This window comes from Gouania willdenowi (genome assembly GCF_900634775.1).
Source record: "Gouania willdenowi chromosome 24 unlocalized genomic scaffold, fGouWil2.1 scaffold_320_arrow_ctg1, whole genome shotgun sequence".
NCBI lineage: Eukaryota > Metazoa > Chordata > Actinopteri > Blenniiformes > Gobiesocidae > Gouania > Gouania willdenowi.
In genome coordinates, this window is record NW_021144848.1 from 2,731,553 (window position 1) to 2,747,431 (window position 15,879).

The window sequence follows — 15,879 nt, forward strand, 5'->3', positions numbered from 1 at the left end:
TGCTTTAAATATAAAAAATGAGTCTGAAACACACAGTTTCCTGATTGGTCGATGTTATTGTAATGCTGTCATAAGTGTTGATCATGTGACCCTCAGATCAGATGTAGTGATCACATGTTTGTGATTTTTATTGGTGGAGCAGAACTTTGAAGCTGGGGTTCAGATCAACGTTCTGGTGAACGGACTTCCCTGGGACGAGGCTCCAGATGATGAAGGTGACCTTCGTCTTCCTCAGTCCACTCCGTTATCTCCTCAGTGTTATGTATATTTATATATGTGTGTGTGTGTGATGTGACTCCAGTGGAGGAGGAGGTCATAGACCTGGAGAGTGTGCTGGATGAGACCATCGTGGAGACCACCAGGAGGCGCTCTAAGTTCCCCAAACACATCCTGCCTCACGTCGTCCACGCGCTGAAGGCTCAGAGAAAAATCCTGGTTTGTTTTTATTTCCTCATGTCAGAGGTTTGGAAGTGATGGAGAAACCGTACGGTTGTTCTTCAACCCTCAGATCATTCCCATCGTTCCTCTAAACATGTTTGTGTGTTTGCATTAGATTACACTTAGCTTTGAACACACACACACACACACACACACACACACACATTGATAGTACGGTTGTGAAGGATGAACTAATATCTGGTTCAACAGGTGAGAGATGCGACTGCATCGTTAGCAGCTCCTCAATCGATAGGAATTATCCATGAATTCCAAGATTAATCGATTGTAGAATCATGGATCGGGTATCGTGGGCGTGTACTGTAGCTCCTCCCACTCAAAGTTCCTGAAGCTAAAATACAACACTTAGGGGCGCTGCCATCCTGCAAATTTTATTTTATTTATTTTATTTTATTTATTCAGTTTATTTCCGACATGGTTACATTCACTTTTTTTTTTTTTTTTTTTTTTTTTTTTTTTCTTTTTTTTTACATGCCGAAAAAGGAGACGAGAGAAGCAGTTTGCTTATCCGGGTCCCGTCCCCTGTTTTACCATCGCAAATTTACATGGGTTTACATGTCTCTCTGGTCAAACATTCTTGATTTCTTCTGAACGTCCATCTGTAGTCAGTGTTGTCCTCTCTATCTTTGTTTGTGTTGGCCTTGTTCCCTGCCAGACGTTGTTAGCATTCCTCCTGTTCAAGAATAGTTCCTCTTTCGAAGGTGTTTGGAAGGTTTTTCCCTTTTCATCCACAATGTCACCTTGTTTTGTCTCTACATCAAGGGTAATCCAGCTGTTGTTAGTTCCATTGGCAGTGTTGTATCCTCCACTGTCTGATGATGGGATCAGATCCAACTTGTATAAACACATCACTACATCCCAGTTCACAAGCAAAGTAGTATTTTAATGTAATATATCTTAGTTCATAAGCGTGTTTCTAACTGCTGTTATTAGTTTTATTGGCAGTGTTGTATTTTCCACTGTTAGATTTAACTTGTATAAACACATTATTATATCCCAGCTCATAAGCAAGGCAGTAATTTCATTGTATAAAAAAAAACGTGTTTCTAACTGCATATGACAATAAACACTTTGAATTTAAATTTAATGTAATCCTTAATCACCCCACCACCTTTGATGTCATTTGGAGCCAGAGTCTGCCCAATAGGGTCTGGTGGGAGGAGCCCTGGTAACAGGCCCCGCCCATTTAGTGTACTGCCCTGATGAGTGTCTTTCCCACTAGAGCTGAACGATTTTGGAAATAATGTTATTGAGATTTTTTTTCCTCAATATTGTGATTTAAAATGTGATTATTTTTTCAATGTTCATGTATTTCTCAACGAACACAAGCAATAAATCAATATGTTTCAACTTTAAATAAATATAAAATGTACATTTTAAAGCACAGATTACAACAATAAAGCAAATAAATGATGTCTTTACCTCTTCAACATTAGGGATGGATATACTACTGTACTACTACTATTATTGATCCCATACTTTATCAATACCTTACTTTTTTAAATCAATGGAAAAATACAAAATAAATAGTTAAATAAAACACTATAAATGTATAAATAAAACAATACAAAATACCGTATAAATAACTTTTTTATATTAACAAAACACTAAACCAACTCTCTAAACAATACAAATATTCAAATCAAGAATATTAAACAACTTAATGTAAAAATTGTGCTAAAGGAGAATATTTGAGCTGTTTCTCTGATGCTGCAGTGGCTCGTGATAACAAGGCTAACTATGTTGATTTATCGCTAGGCTAGGCTAAAGGCTAAGCTGTGGGGAACCACGCACACACACACACACACACACACAACTCGTCTGTTCTGCAGCGTCACACACACTTTACTGACTCATAATCACAATAGCTGCTTAAATATCCATGTGTTTTACTGTAGTGTGTAGTTTTTTGGTTGAAAACAATAATAAGTGTGTAGATAGCGTCTATAGACACGCCTACTTATGAAACGAGGTGAGCACTGTTTACAGTAGCCCCTCCCATCAGTCAGCCCCGCCTGTGGGTTCTTAAGGAGGACTGACAGTAGTATCAATGCTAGTCTGAGGATTAACGTCACCTAAAAAATACTGTTAACATTACCGATAAAAATGTAGTTTGTTTATCCAAAAAATAAAAATCGCAGTCTTTGCGATTAGAAAATTGCGTTTTATGATGTCGTGAGAATATCACAAATGTGATTAATGGTTCAGCCTTATTTTTGGTAATTCTACCAACGTCTCGTTCAGATGATCAGATCATAGAGGTTAGCATTAGCGGCTAAAAAAAAAGACCATAAAACTGAACAGAAAAGTTTAATGCTGACTCAGCTTTCCTTCACTATGTAACTGCTTATGCTATACACAAAGAGAGCTACGTAAGATCTGCGGCTAGCGCTGCTCAATTAATCAAAATTCAATTACGATTTCAATTATTACACCCAACGATTCCAAAGAGAACAATCGAGAAAAAACCGATTATTTAAAAAATATGTTTTATTTGCTAAATAAAACAAACGCATTATTTCAAACATCTACAAATAATAAACCTTGGCACACGTGTTATTAATACTAAGTTTGAGTTGTTTAATCCACGCACGTGCAAGCTCCTCCCCTCCGCCCCGCCCCTCTCAAAGCTAAAGCTAGCCTTCAGGCTAGCATGAGGAAAGTTGTTGCTAATGGTCTGATAATAAACAAGTGGAAGGTCAAGTTCTCTTCGATGGAACACTTTGTGTTTGATGATGAACAACTAGAGCAAAGACACATCAGGATGAGTCAGCAGATTTTTTTGGTGTCTAAAAATAAATTCATTGACGTGTGATTTTGTTATGTTTTTGTTTTGCCTCTGATTTAAAGCCACGATGCTTAGATATATGTAGTATTTTACATCTATGAAAATATATTGAACTGTCACTTTAGAAAAAGCTTCTTTATTTTATAAAATATCTATAACATATATTTACCTTAGAAAGAAATCGTATAATTCCTATACTGTATCAAATTGATTTGGTCTGTAATAAAAGGATATGGTTTTTAATCAAATAGTAACCTGTGTATTGAGATGCGTATTGAATCGTTCAGCCCTAATCAATAGTCAAAGCACTGCTTTGTATTTTTAGTTGTTCTGTGTTTTTGGAGTCATTTTGTATAATTTCCTTTCATTTTTGTCTACAGTACTTTTTGTATTTTTTTGTTTGTTTAATGTGTTTTTTTAAAAACATTTATGTTAATATAGTTTGTTTTTATTTGACTTGTTCTGCGTCGTTAGTTGTATTTTGTATGTTTTCAGCAGGTCGTTAAACGGATTATTAGTTACACATGTTCCTCCCTCTGAGAACATAAAAAACACCTTTAGGTGTAACGGATCATCTGGTGATAGTTGTATCTGGTGATCCATCAGTACTCAGTGTGTACATCATAAACACACACCAGTCACAACATAACATGTTCAACTGTAACGTGTGTGTGTGTGTGTGTGTGTGTGTGTGTGTGTGTGTGTGTGTGTGTGTGTGTGTGTGTGTGTGTGTGTGTGTGTGTGTGTGTGTGTGTGTGTGTGTGTGTGTGTGTGTGTGTGTGTGTGTGTGTGTGTGTGTGTGAGAGAGATCACACCGTTCATTCAGAACACACATACACACACACAGACAATGCTGACTGTGTGTTTTTGTGTTTTCAGGGTTTGTATGAAAAGGTCGTCAAACCTGAAGCAGTGACTAAAGACGCTGATCAAGGTACATCACCATGGTTACCATGGTGGTTACCATGGTGATGGTAACCATCTATTTTTTACATTTAACCTCAAAGGCTTTTTCAGGGAAGTTTATCATTAAACATGATTAATAGTTAATACAGTCAACTATTTTACATTCTCTGTACTGGTTTAATAATTAACTGGTTTAATAATTAACTGGTTTAATAATTAACTGGTTTAATAATTAACTGGTTTATTAATTAACTGGTTTATTAATTAACTGGTTTATTAATTAACTGGTTTATTAATTAACTGGTTTATTTACTGGGAACAGATGCTATGATGGATGAACTGTCAGCAGCAGCTCCTGGAGTAGTGAGAGAGACAATCAGAGTGATCAAGGTAACACACACACACACACATCTGTGGTGTGTGTGTGTGTAACTGGTTCTTCTTCTGTGGTTCCAGTCCATCTTTGCGGTCCAGAAACAGGCTGAAGGCCTCCGTCAGGTTCTCAACATGAGGCCCAGTTCGGCCTCTCTGGAGGTCCACAGGGAGGTGTTTGGCCCCAGCGACCAATCAGAAGCCCCGCCCAGCGACCAATCAGAAGCCCCGAGCGCTGCGGGGTTGAAGAGAGCGATGGAGGCGTCGTCTGACGGGTACGTGCCACGGGCCAAGAAAACAGAGTGCATGATGGGAAAACAGCCACTGGACTGACGTTGGTTTTTAATGAAACATTGAAGCATTTTGATGTTTATGTTTGTTTGATGTTTAACGACCAAAACAAAGAAGAAGTGACTGTTAACGTGTTTAATCACTTTGTTATTTTACTAATTATAATTTAGTTTCTGTTGCTTTTTTAATGTGTAATGTAATAAAAAGATCAGATGAATGTTTGTGACTATGTTTACTAACATGTTTTAATGAACTTTAATGAGTAAACTTTCAGGTTGTGTAGTGACACTGAAACCAGCAGGGGGCGACAAACGACCTGCTTTCATATCCTCTGGATCAGACATGGAACCTTTGACCACAAAACACACACACAAGTACACACACACAAGTACACAAAAAGACACACACACACAAGTACACAAAAACACACACACACAAGTGCACAAACACACACACACACAAGTACACAAAAACACACACACAAGTGCACAAAAACACACACACACAAGTGCACAAAAACACACACACACACAAGTGCACAAAAACACACACACACACAAGTGCACAAAAACACACACACACACAAGTGCACAAAAACACACACACACACAAGTGCACAAAAACACACACAAGTACACAAAAACACACACACAAGTACACAAAAAGACAAACACACTAAAGGACAACAATAGTAAAAAAAAATAAAAACCAAAGCATGTAAAAGTAAAAGTTCACTGTGACAGAAAACACTCACAACATGACTCTAAAAACACAAAGTGAAAACAAAAGTAAACTAAATAACTGAACAATACACAAAAAATAACGAAAGGACAATGAAAGGACACAAAATGAAAGCAAATACACTGAATGAGTCCAAAAACACACAAGGTGACAGAAAAATAGTCTAAAAGAACAAAAATACACAAAATAAGTCTAAAAACACACAAAATGACAACAAACATACACCAAAGAACAGAAAAATACATAAAAAATAATAAAAGTAAACAAAATGAGTCCTAAAACAGACTAAACAGAACAGCAAAAATATACAAAATGACAATAAAAACATTTAGTTCCAAAATGTGAAATGATTGATTTTTATTTCTGGTATTTTTTTTTCCTTCAAATGTTTGAACATAAACAGTTTCTCATTTTGTTAAAAATCTCCATTTTTCACTTATTGATTAAAGATAGTTCTTTCATAATTCACTGTAAATGAGACACTTTTATTTTGGTAACTTGTTGTTTTGTGTATTTGTGAAGTATTTTCTCCTCATTCTGCGTTTTTTGTGTGTTGTTTTTGTGTATTGGTTCTCTGACTTTTTTGGTTCTCGACCCCATTTCTCTTCTTTCTGAATCCATGAACCCCCTTATGTCCAACATTTTACTTAGAATTCTGTGAAAAAAACATTTATAGATGATAATGATGAATAAATAAATGATAACACGTATTTTAAATGATCTCATATTGTAAATAAATGAATAAAACAGTATTTATTTCCTCCTGAATAGATTTATTTCTATAGTTTTTATCATTTATGGTCATTTCCGTCCTGATGTGGAACCAACACTGACTTTTATATTATACCTTCATGTTTTAATCAAAATCATTTTTATCATCATTCTGTTTTGTTTATTATTTTGTGTATTTTTCTCTTATTTTGTGTGTTCTTGTCATTTTTGTGTATTATTTAAATGCTTCTGTCTCAGTGTTTGGTGTCGTTTTTATGTTTCTGTTATTTTTGTGTGTTTTGTAGTGATCATGTGTATTTTTCTCATTGTGTGTGTTGCTGGTAATAGTATTTAGTGCATGTGTGTAGTTTGTTGTCATCTTTATTCAGTATATTTTTCTCTTATTTTATGAGATAATATTTAGATTGTAACTTTTAACAATAAACATTATAAAACCCCAGATTTCTAATGCATTCATTTGTTAACCCCCCCCTCAAGTACCCCCTGTAGTGCCATCGCGTACCCCTATGTGGTACACATACCCCTATTTGAGAAACACTGGTCTAGTGTGTTATTGTTGTTTGTTTTGTGTGTTTTTATGTCTTATATTTGATTTTATTTTTTAGCAGTATGCACTAAATTAGAGCGAGGACCACATGTGGCCCCCGGACCGCCTGTTGAGACGTAGAATAAGCACCATGGGAACATTTTCTACTTGATTTTGAGTGTAAAAAGTGATTCTGTAGTAAAATAAGAGTCAGAGAGTGTTTAGTCGAAGTTTAGTTTTAGTTTTAGTTTTAGTTTAGTTGAACTGCTTTAGAACTCGTTTCATTTCCTGTAAATAAGGTTTGGACGAAAAACACTTTGACCTTTGATTTCAACACAAAGCTGATCATAAAACAACTGTTTCCTCCTCCTGTGTGTGTGTGTGTTCCATCAGTTTCAGGATGACTGTGTGTGTGTGTGTGTGACACATGGAGCACGTGGAACATGACTCATGTGAATTCTCGGTTTTTGCTTTTTATTTGCACTTTTCTCTCTTTTTTCCTCCACTTTTTAAAATAGGAATATATTCTTATTTATGTTATTGTTTATTTTATTAATCTGAGCATTAACAACAAAGGGTTTGTGTCTGTATTTGTGTTGTTTTTTTGTGTATTTTGTAGTGTTTTTAATTAATTTTTTGTCTGTTTTTGGAGTAATTTATTTTTATGTTGGTTATATTTTTGTATAATGTTTAGTTATTTTTGTGGTCGTTTGGTACATTTTCCTGTTATTTTGTACCATTTTAAATATATGTTTATGCTTTTTGTGTAATTTGTGTGTATTTTGTATTTTTTTTTGTATGTTAAACATAATTTCAAAGTGATTTGTTTGTATTTTGATTATCGTTTTGTATAATATTTTGTTGTTTTGTGATAATTTTTTACATTTTTCTGATATAATTTCTGTGCATTTTATTTTGGATATTTTCCAGTATTTTTTGTGATTGTTTTGTGTATTTTAACCTTTTGTGTCTTTTTTTAAAAAATTTTGTATGTTTTTGGAGTAATTATTTTCGTATTTTAATTTTCTCATTGTGTATAATGTTTAGTTATTTTTGTGGTCATTTTATACATTTTTTTTTTGTTGGTAGATTTTTCTGTTTGTGTATTTTGGTTATTTTATAGTAGTTTTTATGTATTTTTGTCCTTGTGCGCGTTTTTACCTCAAGGGGCCGCACAAAACTGGACCAAAGTCCGTATGTGGTCCCCGGGCCGTCAGTTGCTCACCTCTGTCTCAGTGTCTCCTGCATTTGAAATGATCCCAGATTTGCAAACAGGATTGAAATACAATGAAAAAGACAAAAATCCAAGATTGGAACAAATTTAATGAACAAAGTATCAAAAACAAACGAACGCCGTATAAAAACAACAGGAAGTCGACGTCGTTCTAACAGTGTGTTTGAACTACAAAGACACACACACACACACACAGACGCCTGCGTCCTGTAATACAGTGTGAACCACACAAACATTCTTCTTCTGCTGTCTTTGGAAATATTGACGGTGATGTTTTGAAGAAAACACAAGCTTAAAATCTGTGTAAATGAAGCAAATATTCAGATTTCTTTTCATACAAAGATGGAGAAACTCAGCTACGATCGTTTGGCAGTGGATTTCAGTTCATAAGTGATGCTAATCTGCTGCGTTAGCTTCCGTACTTTAATGTGATCACACAATAATCACAGGTGAACTCATGTTCTCATATTTAGAAACATTTTCTTCCTTCCTCATCAATAACGAGTAGCAGCATTTCAGTTTTATGTCAAACAACACACAAAGTTTAAATTGAAAACAACACATTCTGATTTCATTGGTTTAAAAGGCGTTAATTTTTGTTTCAAGACAGGAAAAAATCCTGACGAGAAAACTAGAAACAGATTGTTTTTTGTAATTTTTAGACTAGTTTGTTTTGGTTTTTACAGAAGTTACAGTGAGCACAGTATTTACGTTTGTGTCGAGGCGAAGAGCAACACATCGTCAGCAAACTTTAAGTCGTTTACTTAGATTTCTTTAAATGTCTATATTTTTTAGACCCAGATTTTTTTGCGTTAATAGCTGTGACGACTTTAGATTTATAATTTTTTTGCTTTCAGAGAGTTTTAATCTTATAAGGAAAGCAACACATATATAAACCCCTATTTGTTGCATTTACAGCAGTGATTACTATGGAATTATTTGTCTTATAAGAAAAGCAACACATCATCAGCATATTTGATCACACTAAGTCTTTTGCTTAGGGTTTGTTTTAAATTTGTATATTTTTTAAACCCAGATTTGTTGCTTTTTTAGCAGTGACTATTATAGAAGTTTTATTATTGACGTTCAGAGAATTTGAATCTTATAAGAAGAAAAGCAACACATCATCAGCATATGAGATTACTCTCATTTTTTACTTTTCTTTTTTTAAAAGAAAAGTAGATTTTAAACCTCCGTTGTTGCCTTCAGAGCAGGAATCACCTAAAATATTATCTTTAAATTTAATTATTTCCTTTGAACCCCGTCTTTTTTTGCTTTTACAGCAGCGAGAAAAAACAAAGTAGCATTTTATGCATTGATGAAATGTAGTTTTTAGGAGAAAAGCAACACATCATCAGTATATTTGATTACACTGGGATTATTGTTCTTGCAGATTTACTTTTGAAGCAGTAAAACAGATTATTAATTGTGCAGCATTAATGACTAACTCATTTTTTGTGATCACGCCATCATTATTTACATGAATTACAGTGAAGTTTTTTTGTCTCATGCAAATTTGTGTTTGAAGTGTCACGTAATGCATCGTTGGCACACAGTGATTTCTAAAGCCTGATTCATTACTTTTCCGGAGTTAATAAGTATATACGTTATCTTTCTTTAGTGTGGGGAAGAGCAACACATCATCAGCATAAGTGATCACATTGAATCGTTTACTTAGATTTCTTTAAATGTGTATTTTCTTGTGTTTAATTAGATTTCTTTACAATTGTATATTTTTAAACTCAGAATTGTTGCTTTTATAGCAGTGATTACTATGGAATTATTTTTATTTTGCTTTCAAATAATTTCAATGTTATAAGAAAAGCAACACATTGTCAGCATATGTGATCACACTAACTGCTTAGATTTCTTTTTAAATTGGCTTTAGTACAGTAGTAATGACTAACTATCGAGTAAACTTCCATTTTTATGTGAAAACCAACACTTGTTGATCACATTGTCATTATTTCCATGGAATTTTGGAAAATTGTGTATTTACTTTCGGTGTTGTTTTTTTAAACATTGTTGGCACAAGGCGATTTGTAAAGCCTGATTAGTTGTTTTTATGCACTGATAATAAATATCTACACGTTATCTCTTGTTTTGCTTTCAGCAAAATTCCAGCTTGAGAAAAAAAAAGACATGGTCAGCATATTGTGCCGTCTTTTTTCTTCCAAACTTTCCACAGCCTGCGTAGGTCCTGAGTGCTTTAGCAGCAGTAATACACGTAACAATAAATATACACTTTAGCGCAAGCAACGCGTTTCTTTTCTAAGTCGCCGCCTCACACAGACGCTACGTTTCTCATCAGTTCCTGTGTCTTATTGTGAAATCCCACTTTGGAAGAAACGTTTGGATCGCTGCTCACGAGCCACACGTGGCTCTCGTTCCGAGGTCAAAGTTTTTGTGGTCGTTTCTCGTCAGGAGGAGGAGCAGCGCACGTGATCCAGGCTGAGGATGGTGGCTCCTCCCCCTCCTGCTTCTTCCTCGGTGGTGAGCGCGTGCAGCGTGAAGGCGCTCTCCTTGATGTGCTGGATGAAGAGCTTCCTCTCGTCCTCGGGCGTCTGTCCGTTCTGGGCGCGTACGATGCACGTGGGCCGGTGCAGGTTGAGCATGTAAACCAGCTGCTGCTTCTGATGCTTCAGCTCCTCGATCTGAGCCTTTAGCTCCGCGTTCACGCTCTCCAGCTTCTCCGACTCCTGCACCACAGATTACGACACATTACATTTGAACTCTTTGATCAGATCATTGTACGTTTGATGACTGTTGTACTTCCTGCTTTATAAATAAAAAGGAATTGTTATTTCTCAAGTAAAGCACTTTTTCTGTTATTTGACATCATTTTGTGTAATTCTTTTAACTATTTTGTATGTGTTCTGTGTATATTTTTGTGCAATTTTTTTGTGTCCCTTTAATTTTGTCAAAATTTTTGGCATCATTTTGTGTCCTTTTGTAAAAATAATTTTGCTTGTTTTCAGAGTAACTTCTTTGTGTTTCAGTTATGATTTTGCATAAAGTTCAGTTGTTTTTGTAGTCGTTTAATGTCTATTTTTCTGTTTATGTTTTTTTTTCTATTTTTGTAAGTTTCTGTTATTTTGTGTATTTTAATCTTTTTTTAATTGTGTAAAAATCTTTGGCATCATTTGTGTAATTCTTTAAATAATTTTGTAAGTAGTTTCATTGCATTTCAGTTTGTATAATAATGTGCATTGACTATGTTGTTGTAACTTTTGTGTTTATGGAGTAACTACTTTTGTTGACTTTTGTGTAATGTTGTTGGTCATCATTTTGCGGGTTTTTTGTGTCTTTTTTGTGTATTTGGAGTCATTCAGTGCATCTTGTTGTTGTTCTGTGTAATTTAATTAGTCTGGAGTCATTTTATGCCTTAATTTTTTAGCGTTTATGAACAAATCAGTCATTTTTACTTCTTATTCCATCAGTTCCTGTTTGCGGCGCGTTTGTTTTTTGTCTGTAAATCACTTGGTAAAGTTGTGAGTTTGATAAACGTGTGATAAATAAAAAAAGGAAGTTTAATCGTTACCATCTGTAGACACTCCGTCTTCTCCTTCTTCTTGTTGCGACACTTTGCCGCTGCGATCTTGTTCCTCTCCCTCCGCCTCTTCCTCCTGTCGTGCTCCTCCCCCGACAGCTGACCACACACACACACACACACACACACATCAGAACAACAATTTACACAATCTAAACTAGCATATTAGCATTTCCTGAAGAAAATGCAAGTGAGGATTGGCATTAATCTAGCAATGGCATTAGCCTAGCATTAACAGTTCTCTAGCATTAACATAGTAGTAGCCTAACGTTAGCATTAACCTAGAAATGGCATTAGCCTAGCATTAACAGTTCTCTAGCATTAACATAGTAGTAGCCTAACGTTAGCATTAACCTAGAAATGGCATTAGACTAGCGTTAACATTAGTCTAGCATTAGCATTAACATAGCATTAGCCTAACATTAGCATTAGCCTAAAATGGCATTAATTTAGCATTAGCCTAGCGTTAACATTAATCTAGCATTAGCTTAACATTAGCATTAATCTAGCATTAGCCTAACATTAGAATTCGCCTAAAATTTCATTAGTCAAGCATTAACACTAACCTAGCATTAGCACTATATTAGCATTAGCTGAATATTATCAAAAGGTTGAAATGAGAAAGTTAAAGGTTGTAGCTGAACATGTTAAAAAAGGGATAAGATCGTACGCAGGAGGCTCACCTCCCGTTTGACCCCTGACCCCGACGCCTGCTCCAGGGCCCGGTCTGAGCAGGAGCTGGCTCCGTCTGAGCTCAGGTCGGCGCTGTGGCCGCTGAAGAGGCGTTTGGCGTGGATGGAGAGACGCAGCTCCTCCTTCACCAGGGGAGTGAAGTTAGTGAAGTCGTCCAGGGTCAGAGAACCGGGCGGAGACAGGCAGGGAACCAGGGCGGAGCAACTGATGTCAGCCAGCGATGGGCCGGGATGCTGAAGCATCATTCTACACAATGACATCATCATCATCATCATTCTACACAATGACATCATCATCATTCTACACAATGACATCATCATTTCACTCGTCTAAAGGTAAAACACAAACTAAACAAACTAAATACTGTGATTAAATATCAGATATAAAACAAATAAACATATTTTCCTCATAATTAGAAGAGTGAATAACAGAAAACGTATGTAGTATAATTGAAATATGTTTATATATGTACAATACTTTATTTGTTTTCATTGTTATGATTTTTAATATTTTTGCACCTTATGGTTAGTTGAGGTCAGACTATAGTAAAGCATAAAAATGTAAAAAACAATAAAAGAAACATGCAGTTTCACATGAAAGTTCCATATTCTAAATCATACTAGAATAAAATGTAATCTGATAAAAATAAATAAATAAAACAAGTTTTCAATGACTCATTAAAATAAATAAAGAAAGAAAAAAAACAGAAATCCTCCTGAAAAGTTTGAACAAACAGATTCAAAGTGTTTTAAAGTGCGGTGTGTTGTGTTAAATAGAGCTTTTAGATGTTATAAGGCATTATAAAGTGTTATAAAGCATTAAAAAGTGTTATAAAGTGATATAAAGCATTATTAAGCATTAAAAAGTGTTAAAAAGTGTTATAAAGGGATGTAAACAGTCCCAGGACGGAGCGGGAATCCGCCGCTACTTGCCCGGGCAGCTCCCTCTGTCTGCGGCTTGTTTTCCGTGTCCTAGGTCGGTTGTGTCGGTTCTATGGAGCTACAGAGAGTCGGTTCTTACCTGCCGGGTGATTCAGACACGGGCTGCGGGTTTGTGTGAAGGAAAGTCGGCTTCCGTAGCTCCTCCGTCGTGATGCTACCGGCTTCTGTTGCCGCTTGGTCCGGAGCCGTTGCGTCACCCTATTTGTAGCCGGGGAGGGGGCGTGGCCTCCGTGACGTGAAAGGAATTCTACGAGAGGCGTGGAGTGACGTCATCCTAAAAATAGTCGGCTGATCCAGCGGGACGTAATGCACCAGAAACCTGGAGCAGAAGCTCTGCCATAACGGGAAAGGCTTCCCATCCCATAATAAACAATAATAATAATAAAATATATATAATAACACTAATAATAATAACAATAATAACAACAGCTCTGCCATAACGGGAAAGGCTTCCCCATCCCATAATAAACAAATAATAATAAAAAATAATATATAATAACACTACTAATAATAACAATAATAACAACAGCTCTGCCATAACAGGAAAGGCTTCCCCATCCATAATAAACAATAATAATAATAATATATATATATAATAACACTAATAATGATAACAATAATAACAACAGCTCTGCCATAACGGGAAAGGCTTCCCCATCCCATAATAAACAATAATAATAATAATATAAGATAATATAACACTAATAATAATAACAATAATAACAACAGCTCTGCCATAACGGGAAAGGCTTCCCCATCCCATAATAAACAATAATAATAATAATATATATATAATAACAATAATAATAATAACAATAATAACAAAGCTCTGCCATAACGGGAAAGGCTCCCCATCCCATAATAAACAATAATAATAATATATTATAATAACAACTAATAATAATAACAATAATAACAACAGCTCTGCCATAACGGGAAAGGCTTCCCCATCCCATAATAAACAATAATAATAATAATATATATATAATAACAATAATAACAACAGCTCTGCCATAACGGGAAAGGCTCCCCATCCCATAATAAACAATAATAATAATAATAATATATATATAATAACACTAATAATAATAACAATAATAACAACAGCTCTGCCATAACAGGAAAGGCTTCCCCATCCCATAATAAACAATAATAATAATAATATATAATAACACTAATAATGATAACAATAATAACAACAGCTCTGCCATAACGGGAAAGGCTTCCCCATCCCATAATAAACAATAATACAAATTTGAATAATAATAATATAATAATAATAATAATATGTAATAACACTAATAATATTATATATATGAAAATGGAAATAAATTAAAGGCATAAAATGACTGAATTATGAGGTAAGAGCATTACCGTTTTTATGTCTTACTTTAGCCTATTTTCTGTTCTTGGCCGTTGGTCATATTTTGCAAGTTTTTATTCCTTACTTTAGCCTGACCTTAGGGAAGCAATAAAACTATCAGACTCTGGTAGGAGTTGAACCCACAACCTTTGAATGACTTAGAAACACTATGGAGAGTCCAATGTGCTATCATTGCACCACAGACTGTATACAGTCATGTGACTCTTAGGTGTTGTTGATGATCTGCTCCTATAAGATCAAAAACAATCAAAGATACTTCTGTTTTAGAAGCGTTTAATTACAAAAAAATTTAACCTGGATGTGGGCGGGATTTAACCCGGAATTGGGTCGGGTTGTTTTGAAATGGGCGGGGCTTTCACCGGTATGTTGCAATTGATATGGTTTGATCAGAAATTGTTATATTTATTTATGATTAGAAAACTATTTATAGGACAGCATCAGCATTGAGCTTTAGATCAATGGTTATGATCATGATAGCAAACAAACAATTAAAGAACAACAATGAATACGTGTGTGTGTGTGGTGGTCGTGTTTGCGTGTGTGTGCGTGTGTGTGCGCGTGTGTGCGTGTGTGTGTGTGGCTCAATTAATTTGTAATATTTATACCACTACCTTTTGTTTAATGAAAATACAGCAAGAAAGTGTCAGACACTCAGTGAAGTTAAATAGAGCCATCTGACGGTTAAAAAATAAATAAATAAATAATAAATAAATAAATAAATAAATAAATAAATAAATAAATAAATAAATGACGGACAGACAGAGACACGTCTGAACAAACCCACGTTTATCAAAACTCTACTGGTTAAAGTACAAACCGAAGTAAAAACAAACCTGAAGCTGAAGAAACCCTAAAGGTCAACGGGAAAGACCTGCAACCATTAGTGAGTGAGAGAGAAACTGTGAGTGAACACGTAGAGCGGAGATGCTGCATGATACAATCAGCATTACATCTGTGTGTGTGTGTGTGTGTGTGTGTAGCTACTGTATGTAATGATTAGTTTCATTCAATCCAAGCACAGATATTGACTCTATCCGTACGGATACTCCTTTCAGCCGAGTATTCGGCTCAACTCTACTCGTTTAATGCCTGACTAAAGCCTTTCCTCCGTTTCAAGGCCTTTGAAAATGTTTTTATGCCTAACTATTGGCTCACCGCAGAAAATATACATTTTCTATATGTTTATGTCTAACTTTAGTCTTTCCTTAAAAAAAGCTACAATTTAAAAATGTGATGTAGTGTGACCCCCCCCCCCCCCCCCCCCC

The 15,879-nt window shown here is 35.3% G+C and overlaps 2 protein-coding genes across 2 annotated transcripts in view; one reads left to right on the forward strand and one right to left on the reverse strand.

The window, feature by feature from the left end:
* nsl1 (NSL1 component of MIS12 kinetochore complex) overlaps positions 1–5,243 on the forward strand; it is a 6,191-nt gene extending 948 nt beyond the window's left edge. The window contains exons 2-6 of the mRNA XM_028440657.1: positions 143–215; positions 302–435; positions 4,124–4,178; positions 4,473–4,540; positions 4,607–5,243. Of these exons, the coding sequence (XP_028296458.1) occupies positions 143–215; positions 302–435; positions 4,124–4,178; positions 4,473–4,540; positions 4,607–4,855 (579 nt within the window). The 3' untranslated portion in view covers positions 4,856–5,243. The remainder of the gene's footprint in view (positions 1–142; positions 216–301; positions 436–4,123; positions 4,179–4,472; positions 4,541–4,606) is intronic.
* Positions 5,244–9,035: 3,792 nt separating this feature from the next.
* atf3 (activating transcription factor 3) lies at positions 9,036–13,562 on the reverse strand. The gene is made up of 4 exons (XM_028440557.1): positions 13,310–13,562; positions 12,280–12,535; positions 11,588–11,695; positions 9,036–10,745 (listed from the first exon to the last, which is right to left on the reverse strand). Exons 2-4 carry the CDS (start codon positions 12,532–12,534, stop codon positions 10,467–10,469), a joined length of 642 nt encoding a protein of 213 aa, XP_028296358.1. The 5' UTR covers position 12,535; positions 13,310–13,562; the 3' UTR covers positions 9,036–10,466.
* Between the last annotated feature and the right edge of the window lie 2,317 nt (positions 13,563–15,879).

Coding starts and splice junctions, on each gene's coding strand:
- atf3 (XM_028440557.1), bottom strand. CDS start 12,534: ATGATGCTTCAGCATCCCGGCCCATCGCTGGCTGACATCAGTTGCTCC. Junction 11,696..12,279: donor GGTCAGGGGTCAAACGGGAG/GTGAGCCTCCTG, acceptor GTGTGTGGTCAG/CTGTCGGGGGAGGAGCACGA. Junction 10,746..11,587: donor AGACGGAGTGTCTACAGATG/GTAACGATTAAA, acceptor TCTGTGGTGCAG/GAGTCGGAGAAGCTGGAGAG.